Source organism: Neomonachus schauinslandi, chromosome 7 (genome assembly GCF_002201575.2).
Source record: "Neomonachus schauinslandi chromosome 7, ASM220157v2, whole genome shotgun sequence".
In the NCBI taxonomy this organism is placed as follows: domain Eukaryota; kingdom Metazoa; phylum Chordata; class Mammalia; order Carnivora; family Phocidae; genus Neomonachus; species Neomonachus schauinslandi.
In genome coordinates, this window is record NC_058409.1 from 35,854,716 (window position 1) to 35,871,061 (window position 16,346).

The 16,346-nt window shown below is 42.6% G+C and overlaps 1 protein-coding gene across 1 annotated transcript; it reads right to left on the reverse strand.

The window, feature by feature from the left end:
- Positions 1-214: 214 nt before the first annotated feature.
- GRXCR2 (glutaredoxin and cysteine rich domain containing 2) lies at positions 215-15,059 on the reverse strand. Its single transcript, XM_021702063.1, has 3 exons — positions 14,724-15,059; positions 8,375-8,602; positions 215-415 (listed from the first exon to the last, which is right to left on the reverse strand). The coding sequence occupies exons 1-3, from the start codon at positions 15,057-15,059 to the stop codon at positions 233-235; spliced, it is 747 nt and encodes a 248-aa protein (XP_021557738.1). The 3' UTR covers positions 215-232.
- Positions 15,060-16,346: the final 1,287 nt, after the last annotated feature.

The window sequence follows — 16,346 nt, forward strand, 5'->3', positions numbered from 1 at the left end:
TTAGAACCCGTTTCAAAGCAGACTCTAATTCAAAAATGCCTCTGCCACTTAGAACCAGACGGAGATGCTCCTAGCCTTACAAAATGTCATCAAGTGACTGAGTTTTGCCAGTGGAGGAAGTGGTCACAGCCACTGTGGCTTCCTTGCCGGGAGAGGGAAGAGAAGGAGGGGGCAGGTTATTAGAAATAGCTTCAGGAAGGATGCGATCACAGCGGACGTACAAAGCCACAAGCTACTGATTGCAAATCTGGCAAGGCTGCAGGCCATTCTCATTGCAGGCAGGGCAGCGCAGGGCCCGATAGGATTCCTTAAATCTGTTGGCCAGCATGGAGAACTTGCTGCCGTGGCACAGAGAGCAGGTGGCACTGCCCGACCCTCGGCAGTGAAAGCAGTTGTCCTCGGGAAGCTCCCCTTCCTGCAAGAGACAGGTCAGAGTTTAGTGACGGCAGTTCCAGACCACGGTTCCAAAACAGGCTGAAGCAGCACGGGGCTGCCTGAAAAGGCGGAGGCAGAGTGAGAGGACAAAATGCTTCCCACAGTGCCAGTGGGGGAACTGGCCAGAGGCACAGAATACTCACTGGAGTTTCTTTCATCAGAGGGTTTCCCTGATGGAATCTCTAAGGCAGCAGCTCCTGCCTTGAATTCTGTCCCTTTCCATTCCTCGTCGCCCTTGTCACCATCTGACCTGTAACTTCTGTATGCTCCACCAGGACAAGAGCTTACTCTTCCTCATGGCCACATACTAACAGCGAACCCCTGTAGCATGCTTAGTAGGTGCCAGGTGCGGTTCTAAGCTTTCTCTACACTCACCTATCTAACCCACATGACAGCCCAGCGAGACAGTGCACGTTTTATCATCCCTGCTGCAGACAGGAAAATGAGAGACCGAGAAGTTCAGTTATTTGCCGATGGTCACACAGCCTGGAAGAGAGGAGGCAGGTTTTGATCCCAGGCGAATGAGCAGCCGAGTTCCTGCTCCTCGTGACTATGCACACAGCCCCTCCTTGTAGCTGTCCAACATCAGGCATTCAAGAAAGACTGTATTTGTGTGACTGACAGACTGAGGGGATGGATGACTCGACGTTACAATCCTCCAAAGCTTAGCTCTGAATTCTGGTACTTTACCTTTCTTTTCTTTGAGAACTGTGATAAGGCCTGGAAGAGCAATCATGCACCTTGGACACTTCCCTTGACCTCTAAATCTTTGATTTTCTTCACCTGTGAAATGGGACTGGTAATGCTCACCATTCAGAGTAGCTGGAATATTAAATGAGAGAGTATGTGAAAAGACCACAATAGATTATGTGCCATATTACAGGTTCTCCATAAAAGTTAATTCACTTCCAAGCCTTGCTAGTAAGTCTGGACTTACTAGTCCTCGACTCGCATCCTGCAGAAAATGCCCCGTCTACTGCCATGCTCCCTCCCTAAAACATCTCAAGGAAACCGGCAAACTTCGCATTCTGCAAAGACTGTGCATAGACCACAAACCTTCCAAGAAATAAGGGGTGGTACCATATCAATAACAGGTGGATCCAGCACCAAGTCCTGTCTATTTTACCTGCTAAACATCTCTCAAATCCATCCAGTTCTCTCCACCCACAACCACAATCCCAGTCCAGATACCCACGAATTCTGGCATGGATTCAGGGCGGAGCCCTTGTGGGCTGTTCTCCCCAACCCAGTCAATTCCTATTGGGTTTCAGATGTCAGCTTAGCAGTGCCTACACCTCTGAACCAGGAGGCCTGACCTGCCTGTACTGCCCCAAGCACAGCAGGTCTCATAATCTACTGAAAGCTTCTGCTGACCACATAGGAAACTCTCTGCGCTAGTCCCTGTAACCATCACTTCCAAGACTTAAAGTGCGGTGACTGACACAATATTTGTCGTTCACATGTCTGCTGGATGAATAAACAAAACGACGATATCTGGAGACCCCTAGCAATTCTTAAATTCTAGAAACTAAAAGAGGACTGGAGTCCACTGGGTGGCTCCACCCAGCTAACACAGCTTTCTTTTATAACTTAAGAATAAAAATAATATTGAAAAGGGAGGCATAAGTTCTGAAAGTAGTTCCATTGTGCTACAAAGTGCCTAAGAAGGCATTAAATTTTATTTATTCTAGATTTAAGGAACAGAACTGATTACCCAACTGACAAAAACCTAAATGATGTCTATGTATCCTTTTGTTAATATTTTATTGATTGCTGCCATATTTTAATATATTAACAATGGGGAAACTTGTTTTCTTCCCTTAAAGCATTCAAAAGAAACGTATTTGCCAAAATATTCTTTAAGCAAATTGTCACGGTCCATTCTTTCTGCCAAATCCACATGTTCTTATTTTGTACTGGATCCCAGTGAGATTTTAATGTTGCCAAAGGAAGTACAGTAAATTCCTACCATAATGCCATACATGTCAGCCAAAACTTAATTTGCATAGAACGCCAGGTTCAGATATTAAAAGAAAGAAATAAAAGGCATCCGAATCGGCAAAGAAGAAGTCAAACTCTCACTCTTTGCAGATGATATGATACTTTATGTGGAAAACCCAAAAGACTCCACCCCAAAACTGCTAGAACTCATACAGGAATTCAGTCAAGTGGCAGGATATAAAATCAATGCACAGAAATCAGTGGCATTCCTATACACCAACAACAAGACAGAAGAAAGAGAAATTAAGGAGTCGATCCCATTTACATTTGCACCCAAAACCATAAAATACCTAGGAATAAATCCTTTTTTAAAAAAATTTTTTTAAAGATTTTATTTATTTATTTGACAGAGAGAGATATAGCGAGAGAGGAAACACAAGCAGGGGGAGTGGGAGAGGGAGAAGCAGGCTTCCCACTGAGCAGGGAGCCCAATGTGGGCCTCGATCCCAGGACACTGGTACCATGACCTGAGCCGAAGGCAGATGCTTAACGACTGAGCCACCCAGGTGCCCCATACTTAGTAATAAATCTAACCAAAGAGGCAAAGAATCTGTACTCAGAAAACTATAAAATACTCATGAAACAAATTGAGGAAGACACAAAGAAATGGAAAAACGTTCCATGCTCATGGATTGGAAGAGCAAATATTGTGAAGATGTCAATGCTACCTAGAGCAATCTACACATTTAATGCAATCCCTATAAAATACCATTCACTTTTTTCAAAGAAATGGAACAAATAATCCTAAAATTTGTATGGAACCAGAAAAGACCCCGAATAGCCAGAGGAATGTTGAAAAGGAAAAGCAAAGCTGGTGGCATCACAATTCCGGACTTCAAGCTCTATTACAAAGCTGTCATCATCAAGGTGGTATGGTACTGGCACAAAAACAGACACATAGATCAATGGAACAGAACAGAGCCCAGAAATGGACCCTCAACTCTATGGTCAACTAATCTTCAACAAAGCAGGAAACAATGTCCAATGGAAAAAGACAGTCTCTGCAACAAATGGTGTTGGGAAAATTGGACAGCCACACGCAGAAGAATGAAACTGGACCATTTCCTTACACCACACACAAAAATAGACTCAAAATGGTTGAAAGACCTAAATGTGAGACAGGAGTCCATCAAAATCCTAAAGGAGAGGGGCGCCTGGGTGGCTCAGTCGTTAAGCGTCCGCCTTCGGCTCAGGTCATGGTCCCAGGGTCCTGGGATCGAGCCCCTCATCGGGCTCCCTGCTCAGCGGGAATCCTGCTTCTCCCTCTCCCACTCCCCCTGCTTGTGTTCCCTCTCTCGCTGTATCTCTCTCTGTCAAATAAATAAAATCTTTAAAAAAAAAAAAATCCTAAAGGAGAACACAGGCAGCAACCTCTTTGACCTCAATAACAGCAACTTCTTCCTAGAAACATCGCCAAAGGCAAGGGAAGCAAGGGCAAAAATGAACTCTTGGGACTTCATCAGGATAAAAAGCTTTTGCACAGCAAAAGAAACAGTCGACAAAACCAAAAGACAACCAACAGAATGGGAGAAGATATTTGCAAATGACATATCAGCTAAAGGGCTAGTATCCAAAATCTATAAAGAACTTACCAAACTCAACACCCAAAGAACAAATGATCCAATCAAGAAATGGGCAGAAGAAATGGACATTTTTCCAAAGAAGACATCCAAATGGCCAACAGACACATGAAAAAGTGCTCAACACCGCTCGGCATCAGTACCACCTCACACCAGTCAGAATGGCTAAAATTAACAAGTCAGGAAATGACAGATGTTGGCGGGGATGCGGAGAAAGGGGAACCCTCCTACACTGTTGGTGGGAATGCAAGCTGGTGCAGCCACTCTGGAAAACAGTATGGAGGTTCCTCAAAAAGTTGAAAATAGAGCTACCCTAGGACCCAGCAATTGCACTACTGGGTATTTAACCCAAAGATACAAATGTAGGGATCCGAAGGGGTACGTGCACCCCGATGTTTATAGCAGCAATGTCCACAATAGCCAAACTATGGAAAGAGCCACGATGTCCATCGACAGATGAATGGATAAAGAAGATGGGGTATACATGTATACACACACACACACACACACACACACACACACACACACAGGAATATTATGCAGCCATCAAAAGGAATGAAAGCTTGCCATTTGCAACGACGTGGATGGAACTGGAGGGTATTATGCTAAGCGAAATAAGTCGATCAGAGAAAGACATGTATCATATGATCTCACTGATATGAGGAATTCTTAATCTCAGGAAACAAACTGAGGGTTGCTGGAGTGGGGGGTGGGGTGGGAGGGATGGGGTGGCTGTGTGATAGACATTGGGGAGGGTATGTGCTATGGTGAGTGCCGTGAATTGTGTGAGACTGTTGAATCACAGACCTGTACCTCTGAAACAAATAATATATTATCTGTTTAAAAAAAAAAAAAAGAAGAAGATAGCAGGAAGGGAAAAATGAAGGGGGGGAATCGGAGGGGGAGATGAATCATGAGAGACTACGGACTCTGAGATACGAACTGAGGGTTCTAGAGGGGAGGGGGCTGGGGGGGATGGGTTGGCCTGGTGATGGGTATTAAAGAGGGCACATATCGAATAGAGCACTGGGTGTTATACGCAAACAATGAATCATGGAACACTACATCAAAAACTAATGATGTAATGTATGGTGATTAACATAACATAATAAAATTAAAAAAAAAAAGATTAATGAAATGACCTGGCGAGCCTGCTGCAGGGAACAAAAACAAATCATCAATCAAATTTTCTCTAATGTCACGTGGTTATACAATGCAGTATTAGAGCTTGACTGGAGTTTCCACTATTACTCTGAGTTACCACCCTCCTTCCAACCACTTGAGCCCTCAGCACACTCATTGAATCATTTAATGATTCATTAAATCAAGTGTTACTGAGCCTCTACTCTGTACACGGCATGCGAGATGTAAGCTTCTGTCTTTCATTCTCAGCATTTTTAAATTCTTCTGAGAAAATATTCGGTAAGAGGACTTAGAACATAGTTGTACTGCACAGCTGAGGTTCTAGAACCAACAGATCTACCCAAACCACCTCTTACTAGTTGCACAAGCAAGGAAAGGGGCCTCAGCTTTCACTGCAGACTCAAAGGCTTGGGTAGCCCTGAAGTAGCCAACAAGCACCAATCTGGAGGCTGCTCAGCAAGCGGGTTAAGATTATAAGGTTGGTAGTCAGGTGGACTGGGGTTTGACCACTGGCTCTGATGACCTCTGGCAAGTTACTTAACTTCTCTGTGCCTTGGTTTCCCCAGATACAGAAGAAGACTGCTAACAATACCACCCTTAGAGAGTCCTTGTGAGAATAAAAGAGACTAATGCATGGAAAGCACTGGGCATGGTGCCCGGTGATTATGGGCCCTCAATAAATGGCAGCTCTTATTATTATTATTACTATTATTTCAAAGGCAAGATCTTTATAAAGCATAAAGAAGCCCAGATGACTTACATTCTCAGATCCACTGAACATACGGCCAGATTTTTCCCCTTCCCTATTTCACTGTGGCTCAATTCAATTATTCCTCTCCTTTTCTTTTATAGTTAATACAGAGGGTCAGCATGGTCTGGCTTTTAGCCTCGGCCCACTCTTTCATCAAGGTTCCCACTGCTTCCCTGTTCCATCTGACACAACAAAGAGTCTCCTGGTCAGAAGGGGCTCCTTGATGTTCCCTGACCCTCTTTTTTAGAATAAAACCTGTCTGGGCATTTACTGCACGAGGGACTTGGCAAACAAATAGCAATTTAAAACAGAGTTTAAAAGACAGGCAAGTGAAGTATAACCTTTCACGGCAACTTTCTGCTGCACGCCTCTGTCCTAGTTTATGGTAGTAGAGCAAAAACACATGGATCTCTCCAAATTGAATTTAAAGATAATTGTCATGTCAGGCCTGTCGCTGCCTTTTTATTCAGGCCTGCAGCGTGACCTGCATTTTATCATGTCTGGCTCTCTTCTGAAAATATATGCTCCTACAAATTACCAAATGGTATGAAAAAGAATGGAATTAATGAATTTTAAAGTGGAAAGGAAATGCTTTGGATCACAATGATTAGTAGTCCACCTGCAGCTCTGCTAGGTTCTGAACAGTGCTATATAAAAGGCAAGAGGTAAGATAGTACTTATCAGCAGGCTCTCTGGTCCCAAATTCCAGTACTCTTTCCACGAACATTTAACTGGTATCTACTGCACACCTACTCTGTGCCAGGCTCTATTTTTTATTTTTATTTTTCATTTTTTTGACATGGGAACTACTATGCTACACCCAACATAAATATGGCCCCTGCCCTCATGGAGAGAAATTCTAGCGGGTGACGGTAAACATTAACCAAATATTTACACAGGGAAATATAAGATTGCAACTGAGGAGGGGTGTGAGGTGCTCTGAGGGGTCCACCCTTGGTTATTTCATCCTCCTAGAAGTGAGGGGAGGCCCCTCCGAAGAAGTGATGTCTCCACTGAGATTTCAGGTACTAAGGGCAAGGCAGTGGGGAATCTGGAGAACATTCCAGGCACAGGGAAGGTGCCTCTGGCAGGATAGAGCAAAGAGCATATGAGTGGTAGCTAGATGGGCAGTGTGTCTGGGACAGAGAATGAAGAGAGATGTGTAAGAGGAGGTTAAACAGGTGAACAGTGGCCAGGCTATCTACTGTTTTATTCCAAGCAATGAGAGGTCACTGAAGTTTGTGGTCAGGGAAAAGAGTGATGATGGGGTGACGTGATCATATTTGCATTTCAAAAATATCAAGTGTGAGATCAGGTTGGAAAGAGATAGGAGTCCTTGTGAGCAGAACTTTAATAAGAGTCTTTTGCTAGAGTCTGGTCATCACCTTCTTGTTCCTGTCCTCTAAATCCTACGAGGGTAGGGACATCACTCACGTATGAGGAAGTCCCTGGCCCATTTTGTCACACCAACCCAGAGGAGATGAGAGAGAGTCCCACAGTAAAGTTGCAACTCCCAAGAGATGGAAACTAAAGAGAGAGAAAATTCATTTCTGCTGCTATCCAAGCTTTTACCCTCTTAGCTTAAATCCATCAAAATTGCTTTTCCCACTGCCAATCCCACACTGTGATCTAATGAACATCATCACTCTACCCCTATATCTGAGCATGTCTGAGCAACGGTTTCCAAGGTGAGGAGTCCGCACCTCCAAGAGGTATGGGCAGAAAATCATTCTAAGTATTTCTATTTACTTTTTATCTTAAAAAGGCAAGAAATTAAGCTTCAACCATATTTTCAAAAGAAATTATTATGCTAATTTTTAATAAATTAGCTCCTGGCCCCTTCGCTAGGTCAGGCAGTAAGCAGACAAATACAGTACCCAAGGGATCCTGGAGTAAGCATGATGGAAAGTGACTTCGCTGCACGTACAGTGACAGTGGTGTCCCAGCTCATTCATTCACTTTGATCATACTGCAGCATACGGAGGTTCACTTGTCCCTGGTCCAGCGGATGTACAGAGAATAGTGCTTAGTTTTAACTAACTAATCTCTACAAAACCCAGACACGTGGCTTGATAAGATTCTTTAAGGAAACTGGATTGAAGATAACCCCAATAACAGAAGAACAAGCAAACCCATAAGAAAAAGAACAGAGCTGATTTTTCCCATCTCTGGAATAAGCTGTTCTATGCCACAATGCAGAGTGAAAACAATAAATACCTAATCAGATCTCAGAAGAAGTCACCAAAAACAATTAAAATTATGCATATTTGAAATATAGACATAATTATTATTGCTAATCACATACCATTAAAATCTAATACACTTAAAATTCCTTAACATTTTTAACAGTTAAACATCTTAAGTATTTATATTCAAGTTTTCACTTAAGTAGTGCACAATCAAAACCATTTGGAGCCCACTGCTGTAGGGCCAGCCCCAAGGACAGTGAGCCATTCTGACACACCTGTGGGTACTGGTTATGAGGAAATGTGCTTTCCACGTCTGGCAAATGCCCATCGTACTGGTCACGGTCTCCATAGATTTCCTCTTTGCTCATCAGAGACTCTTCCTCAGCCTCCTCTTCCTTCTGGAGAATTTTCCTCATGAAGTCTCTCTTGTCCATTGGGGTTCGAATGATTTTCAAGTTATTCGTGTAGATGATGATCTTTCCAAAATCTATAATAGGTGGGGACTAGAGAAATGAAGAATGAGTATGGCGACCTACCAGCAATCACCACATACAGGGCTGCAGAACCTGTTCAACATCCCAGGAAATAGGAGAGAAAGAACTTGTAACTGTCTAGCCCGTAGGATTCCAACAGATCCCAAAGCTAAAATTCACTCCCTGGTTTGTTCGCTCTCCCTAAAAACCCTGAAAACCAGCTTCCTTCTCCCTGTTGATGGTAACCAACCAAAGCTGAACTAATCCTATCACTGGGGTGTAAGACTCTGCATGGCCAGGGCCAAAGCTTCTACTCCCACTGCATACCACAGTAGCTGATGCAGAGCTGGGCACAGTGAGTGTTTTATAAACACAGAAGAATGCTTAAAAAAATAAATAGCTCTCCAAAATTTTTATGCATAAATAATAGTATATAAAATTTACTGAATTATTATCATTATTTTATTATAGTGGATAGCATTTATTTTGTGTCAGACATCATGCTAAGCATTTTACAAACATTACCTCACTTTCCCCTCAAACATCCCTTGAGGTGGATGCTATGATTTCTACATTTTTACAGATGAGGAGACTGAGTCACAGTGGGGTCAAGAGCCTCCTAAGGTTACCGTTGGTCAGGGTCTGTGGCTGGGATTCGAACCCCAGTCCGTCTAACTCTAAAGCCCATATTCTTAACACCTACACTGCACTATTCACAAGTATTTTCCCTCCAAAAAACCTGTAAGATCATTATGTATATAATGATCATATATATATATATATAAGTAGTGATCTTACATATATGTAATATCTTATATATGTAATGTTTTTTTATTATTTGTACAATATATAAATCTTTTTATGTCAATAAATATACTTCAGTAGCATCATTACCAACAGCTTATGTTCCTTTATGTGGATTTATCATGTATTACTTGATAATTTGCTGAGGAATAATTTACACAATACAACAATGCAGCAGAGAAGCATGGGAGAGTAAATGTTTAGGGATTACTTAACTAAGAACCCAGAGATAGGATAGCTTGGCAACAAACAACACCAATCTTAATTCTGCTGTTCACCAACTGTAAGATATAGGAGAGTCATTTGGCCTCTTAGAACCTCAGTTTGCTCATTTGCAAATGGGGTGACATCTAACTGGTGGGCATCACCACTGACAAAATCATTATTGAAACAGGAATACGTGGGGCACCTGGGAGGCTCAGTTGGTTGAGCGTCCGACTCTTGATTTCTGCTCAGGTCATGATCTCAGGGTCCTAAGATCGAAGCCCGAGTCGGACTCTGCGCCCAACCTGGAGTCTGCTCAAGATCCTCTTTCCCCTTCCCTCTGCACCCCCCCCCATTCACACACTTGCGCACACACGCTCTCTCACTCTCTCTCAAGAAAACAAAACAAAAAAACAGGAATACTTGGATACTGGCTGGTAAGCAGGTGCTGTCCTGAGACTCCTGAGTGCCCTCCTGTCACCCCCCGCTCTCTTCAGGGAGCCTCTACCGCCCCCAAACCCAGCAATGTAGCAGTTAATGCTTAGGAGCCCAGGTCTCAGGGCCCTGCCCCAACGCTCGGCTGGCTTCTGTGCTGGTGCTGGCTGGGCAATGTTCCTGTGGGGGAAGATTTCGATGCTCCTCCCTGAGGCTAATTATATCGATTTCTAGGGGTGGAGGTGCAATGAAGAATATATTAAACAGGGTTTTCAAAGCTAAAGATACTATGCAGGGGTGGGTATTGTTACTGTGGCTGGTATTAAAAGCTGTTCATTAGTACTGCATGCACAATCATGCTACACAGCTAAGTACCTCAGCACCAAATATTCCGCCCTGCATTTATAGAAGTGTAGAAACCAAATTTATTGGGATGCCACAATCAAGCAGTCTCCTATTTATAGCCATAACACATTCAGTCACAACCTGGCTTAAACAGGACTTCAGTACTGGGATCCCCTTCCTTGAAACACAGAGTTTTCTATCATTATTTATGAAGCCACGGGCTTCCTACTTGGCCCTGTTTTTTCTCCCTCTCTTCAAGGGATCATGTGGCAGCTTCCATTTCCTATTGTTTGATGCACACTGGGTTCCTGTTTCACACTCTGGACTATCAGTTTCTGAACATCAGAAGATAAAGATGGTGGCACTTTTAGAAGGTTCCATTTCTACTTCCACTAATAGCCAAAGAGGTTTAGTTACTAGGGAGCTTTTTTTCACATGTAAAACTGGTTTTTTCAAGGTGAAACTCTTAATCTACTAAAAAAAAGGGGGGGGGGAGGCACCTGGGTGGCTCGGTCGTTAAGCATCTGCCTTCGGCTCGGGTCATGATCCCAGGGTCCTGGGATCAAGCCCCGCATCGGGCTCCCTGCTCAGCAGGAAGCCTGCTTCTCCCTCTCCCACTCCCCGCTTGTGTTCCCTCTCTCGCTGCGTCTCTCTCTGTCAAATAAATAAATAAAATCTTAAAAAAAAAAAAGAAAAAAAAAATCTGTGGTCATCTGGTCCAACCTCCTGCCTCTAAGCTGGTCTATATCTGAGACACCCAAGATACTACATTTATTTTTAATGTACTTGAAAGAAGGAGGGTCCCAAATCACCTGTAAGATGTGTTTATGTTTCATTCACCCTGACAGCCAAGTTCTTCCTTGTGTCTAAGGGAAACCCTTCAGGTGTAACTAAAGTTCACGTTATCTGGTGACACCGAATTGCCCATGAGGAACACCCACTCTTACATTACAGAGGGCCAGGACAAAGCCAGGAATTTTTGTGTTTCCTTCCATAGTGCCCAGAATGACATCTTGGGTGACTGAGCTTCATAAGTGGCCACATGCCTGGAGACTGCTATTCAGGCACCATGAAACCTTTCCACTTAAAATGCAGGGACACCTTCCTGAATCCTAGAAATGCAAAGGGCTTTGGAGGCAGGCAGGCCTTAGGTCAATTTTTCTGTGCAAGATTTGCAAGTTCCCAAACCCCATGCGCTTGTTTGTCCAATTTGTAAAATTCTCAAAGAATTACTGTGAAGATGAAATGACCTACGTACAAAATACATGTTCAGTAAATGCCACGTCCCTTCCTTCCCTTCCATTTTTTTAAATGAACCTTATAAACTTCAAATGGTTTCAATTCTTTAAAATATTTATTTGTTTATAACCACTTTCTCTATCATATACAATTTTTTTTAAAAGACTCAATATTTCTTTGATGAGAACCTGGTTGTTATCACAATGGTAGGGAATATTTGCTAAGCACATCCAATGTTCCAGGCACAATGTTAAGTATTTCGTACGTATACTCTTTTTTTAATCACCACAACAATCTTCATAGGTAGATACTTTTATTATTCTCATCTCCTAGAGGACGACATTGAAGCAAGGCAAGATTAAGTGGTCTGCTCAAGCTCCCACAGTTAAGTAGGTAGAGTGGACAGCAAGCCCAGGTTTAACAGACATCATAGCCCCTGCCTTTTTTTTTTTTTTAAGATTTTATTTATTTATTTGGGAGAGACAGAAAGAGAGAGCACGGGGGGGGGGGGGCAGAAGGAGCAAGGGAAGCACACTCCCCGCTGAGCAGGGAGCCTGATGAGGAACTCAATCCCAGGAACCTGAGATGGTGACCTGAGCCAAAGGAGACGTTTAACTGACTGAGCCACCCAGGCGCCCACCCTTGCTTTTTTTTTTTTTAATGATTATTTTTGTGGTGGTAAAATATACAGTACATAAAATTTACCACTTTAACCATTTCTAAGTTTACAGGTCAGTGGTATTAGTACGTTCACACTACTGTGTAGCCATTACTACCAGTCATCCCCTGAACTTCATCTTCTCAAAATGAAACTGTATCCCCAGTAAGCTCCCACTTCTCCCCTCCCCCAGCCCCTGGCAACCACGGCTGCATTTTCTGTCTCTATAAATCTGACTATTCTAGGCGCTTCACATAGATGGAACCATATAATTCTCTCTTTATGACTGGTTTATTTCACTTAGCATAATGTCTTCAAGTTTCATCCATCTTGTAGCATGTGTCAGAAGAGCCTTCCTTTTTAAGGCTGAGTAATATTCGACTGTGTGTATATACATTTTATTCGTCCATTCATCTACTGAGGGACATTTGGGTTGTTTCCACTTGTGAGCAACAGTGAAAAAGCTGCTATGAACACTGGTGTACAAATACCTGCTCAAATTCAGAGCCTTTACTGTAATTGTTGTGCTTAACTGCTACCCAGTGTTGCTTCATAATCAGAATTTACTAGGGTTTATTTTATAGTTGGATTCGCTATTGAAAAACCATGGCTTTCCAGTTCTCGTTTCCTTATGTTTCATAAATACCACACTGACAACCTGTTTCAGTGGGCGGAGCTGCAGGAATCCATCCTGACCCCTCTCTCAACCAGAGGCTGGCTAAGATTGGGAGGCAGCATTTGGATCAGGCAACAAAGAAAACAAGGATAACTGGATCAAGCAGGAAACCCGATCAAGCAGGAATCAAACTCTGAAAATGGTCTCCAGAGTACTGTGTTTAAACCAGCGTTGTGGTGCTGCTATGAAGACTCAATTATCTGGTTGTGTAAGTCCAAATCATACACATTTACATAAGTGCCAAGTTTGACACATGACTTGTGATGGTCCAGTGGTCAAATTATCTACCATGGCCTTGTAAAAGGTCTGTAGAAACTACAACTTTTTAAAGTCTAAACCTACAAGTAAGATTTAGTTTAAAAGAGATATGTAAGTACAAGACATAGCCAAGAACCTAGGATATAATAAGCACTCGGTAATGGTAACTATTACTATTAACATCATCATTAGTAGTAATGGTGAGAATGGAACTGGAATAAAAAGAATAATTTTAGAGAATAAAAAGGAACATTCCACACGACCAAAAGCATGAGGAATCAGAACACCTGGGTTCTTATTCTGACTTTGCACCTAATGACTCTCTAATACTGGGTGGACCCCTTAACAACTTGGCACTCAGTTTTCCTCATCTGCAAAATGGGAATGACCGTATTTTGCCTTTCTCCTCAAGGCTGTGGTAAAGACCCAAGGAGAAATTACGTGAAACTACTCTGTAATGCATAAGCCACTCCACTAACACAAGGGGTTGTTCACTCCAGCCCCCTTTATTATCAAAAAGAAACCTGGTATTATCTCTGATAAATGTGGACTCCTGTAATTACACTTTTACCAGTGCCAGAAAGGCCAATGCATTTGTCTGCCATAGATGAATTATCTGTTCCCTTAGGCAACTAACAATAAAAATGATTAGAGAGTAATTATCTGAATTTCACACTTTAAAGATGAGAGCATATCCTGGTGTACTATTCATTAATAGTACATTAATAGCACATTATATAATTGCATTTAATCTTAAGGAAAAAAGTCCCAGTGGCAGACATATACACATCTCCCTTTCATTTTTAGAAATCAGTGAATATTTTCCAAGTTCTTCCAGCTTAAAAGAAAATCATGCAGGGGCTTTTGATTATCCATGGTACTGGGAAAGATAATTGAAATTAACAGATAAAATACACGTTTCAATTGAACTGTTAGCTCAGACCTCTTCCCCAAGTAACATTTCCTCTGGTTGACATGCTTTTCGCCATTTCTTCCCAGGACTCCAACCACTCAGGGTTCATGCTAATGAGCAATGGAAAGGCAAAATAAATAAAGAAACAAACACTTTTTAAAAGCAAGCAGCAGGAGGGAGATAGGAAATAAAACAAGACATGGATAAACCACAAGCTGAAAAACTGGCTGGAGTGAAATGAGCACCTTCAAACACTCAGCTCTTTCAGGCAACAAAACAACCAGTTGTCGCATAATTTTCTAAAACGGCAGTCTCGCAAGCTGAAAACCACTGCATCTCTATTTAATTTATTTACAAGATAACCCAGCCAATGACCCAATTACAATTTACTATCCTGGATGGGACTGAATACTATACAGGCTTATTGCACTTTCCAATAAGCAGTCAGCAAGCATGTTATTTTGTCCCAGAAATATTATTCCGATAGCAGCTTCTCATTTGGTGCACCTACAACTCTGGTTGGTACTGGAGCATGAGCAAGATACAAATTTGAATCAGTCAGGTGCTTTCCTATATACATTTTAGTCCTTAAAGTTTATACACCATGCACAATACCAACCTTATGGTCATTCGCCTTGTAATCATTGAAGAAAGCCTGGCTGCCCGCCAAAGTGTAGGCATTGCCCTCTCTAAACACGCTGATCCTTTGAGCAGTCAGCTTAGGGGAGTATGGTCGGGGCTTGGGGGCTTCCCCAGACCCATAAACACCATCCATTGGTTCAAGGGACTCTTGGAGAAAACTGTGAGGGTATTCCTCCTTTGGTGACTCTAATTCCTGCCCATCCTCAAAGACCTGCTTCAACACTCTGCCACTGTAGGAGGAAGAGATTTTAAATCGTACTTTCCGTGGTTTGCCGTCACTCTTCTGGTTCAGCTTCTTCTCAGGGTCCTCCATCAGTAGAAATTTCACCCTGTGGTTTCCAGGCTTCAGTGTAGCCAGTAAAATTTGGGGCTCTGAGGAAAAGGCATTTTATTTTCTCTCCTCTTGCATATAATTAATTCAAGTTGGTGCTGGGGTATGCTCAGTTTACAGCAACTGACACCCACACATTAAATATTGATAGACCCTCATGCAAAGGTAGGCGATTGTGGGTTTATGGAGTGGATGGAGTGCAGCGTAAGACAAGATTGGGTCCCCTTGGAATCCCAAACTCCCCTATAACTTCACCCCAATCCTGGCTTTTCCTACCTTGAACAAGGGTAGATTTATTTAGACTGAACAAGTACCAATTCAATGAGGCTCAATTACTCCATCAGCTAGCAAATGTCTTATTAATATTCTTACCAACAACTATGACCTAGTGAGCACTTAATAGGTGCCACAGATTTTTGCATGCATTGCCTTACTTGGTCCTCACAATAAGCCTACATTGGAAGTATAATTATCCTTGTTTTACCGGGGGGAAAGTGAGGCTCAGAGCAGTTTCCCCATTTGTCTATTCTGTTGCAACTAGGCTAAGAGACAGAGCAGGGATTAGAACTCAGTTCTGACCCCCAAACCCATGGCCAGTCCACTAAGCCAAAAGTTTTCAAACTGTTTCATAGAGCCCTAGACAGGAGGGAACCATGGATCCTGGATTCTGGGCCTTCGTCCCTGTATGAATCAGACAGGCTACATTTCCTTTTTTTTTTTTGGCTTCCCAGGGGAATTCTATGTTTTTGGATTTTTTTAATTATTATTATGTTCAGTCTACATTTCCTATCTACTTTGTATTTAAGATTTCATTTGCAAGCACCGCACTAGGTCCTGCTGCCTGTTGTAGACAATACCCAGTAAATGCTTGACACTGTACACTAGCAGATGGGATGAGTATCAGGGAGGTATGAGACGTGGGGCTTGTGAATGACAGTCCTGCAGTCTACTTCAGGAAACAGACCTAACACATATGAAATAACAGCCTCCTGCTTGCAGCAAACTGTCCACTGCTGACTCCCAGAATATCTATTCTGGGAAGAGAGTAGTCCCTAAGGAAACAAGGATGCAAGAAGGCTTGTATAGGAATGGGCCCCTGAGTTATGTCTAAAAGGAGGGGTTGGATTTGAAGAGCTAAAATGGTGGGGGTTGAGTCTTTCTCCTTGTTTTGTTAATGATTTCATCACTTACTTAGTTGCCCAGACTGACTAGCCTTGTGTTCTTGCAGCTGTTGCTATGGATTCTATCACCACTGCATTCTTTCATCCA

Bases quoted from the DNA above. Each gene is read 5' to 3' on its own strand.
- GRXCR2 (XM_021702063.1), bottom strand. From the start codon at position 15,059: ATGGAGGACCCTGAGAAGAAGCTGAACCAGAAGAGTGACGGCAAACCA. The intron at 8,603-14,723 runs GTTGGTATTGTG...TCATTTCTCTAG, and splicing joins ACAAGGCGAATGACCATAAG to TCCCCACCTATTATAGATTT. The intron at 416-8,374 runs GTGTGTCAGAAT...TGTCTCTTGCAG, and splicing joins CTCATAACCAGTACCCACAG to GAAGGGGAGCTTCCCGAGGA.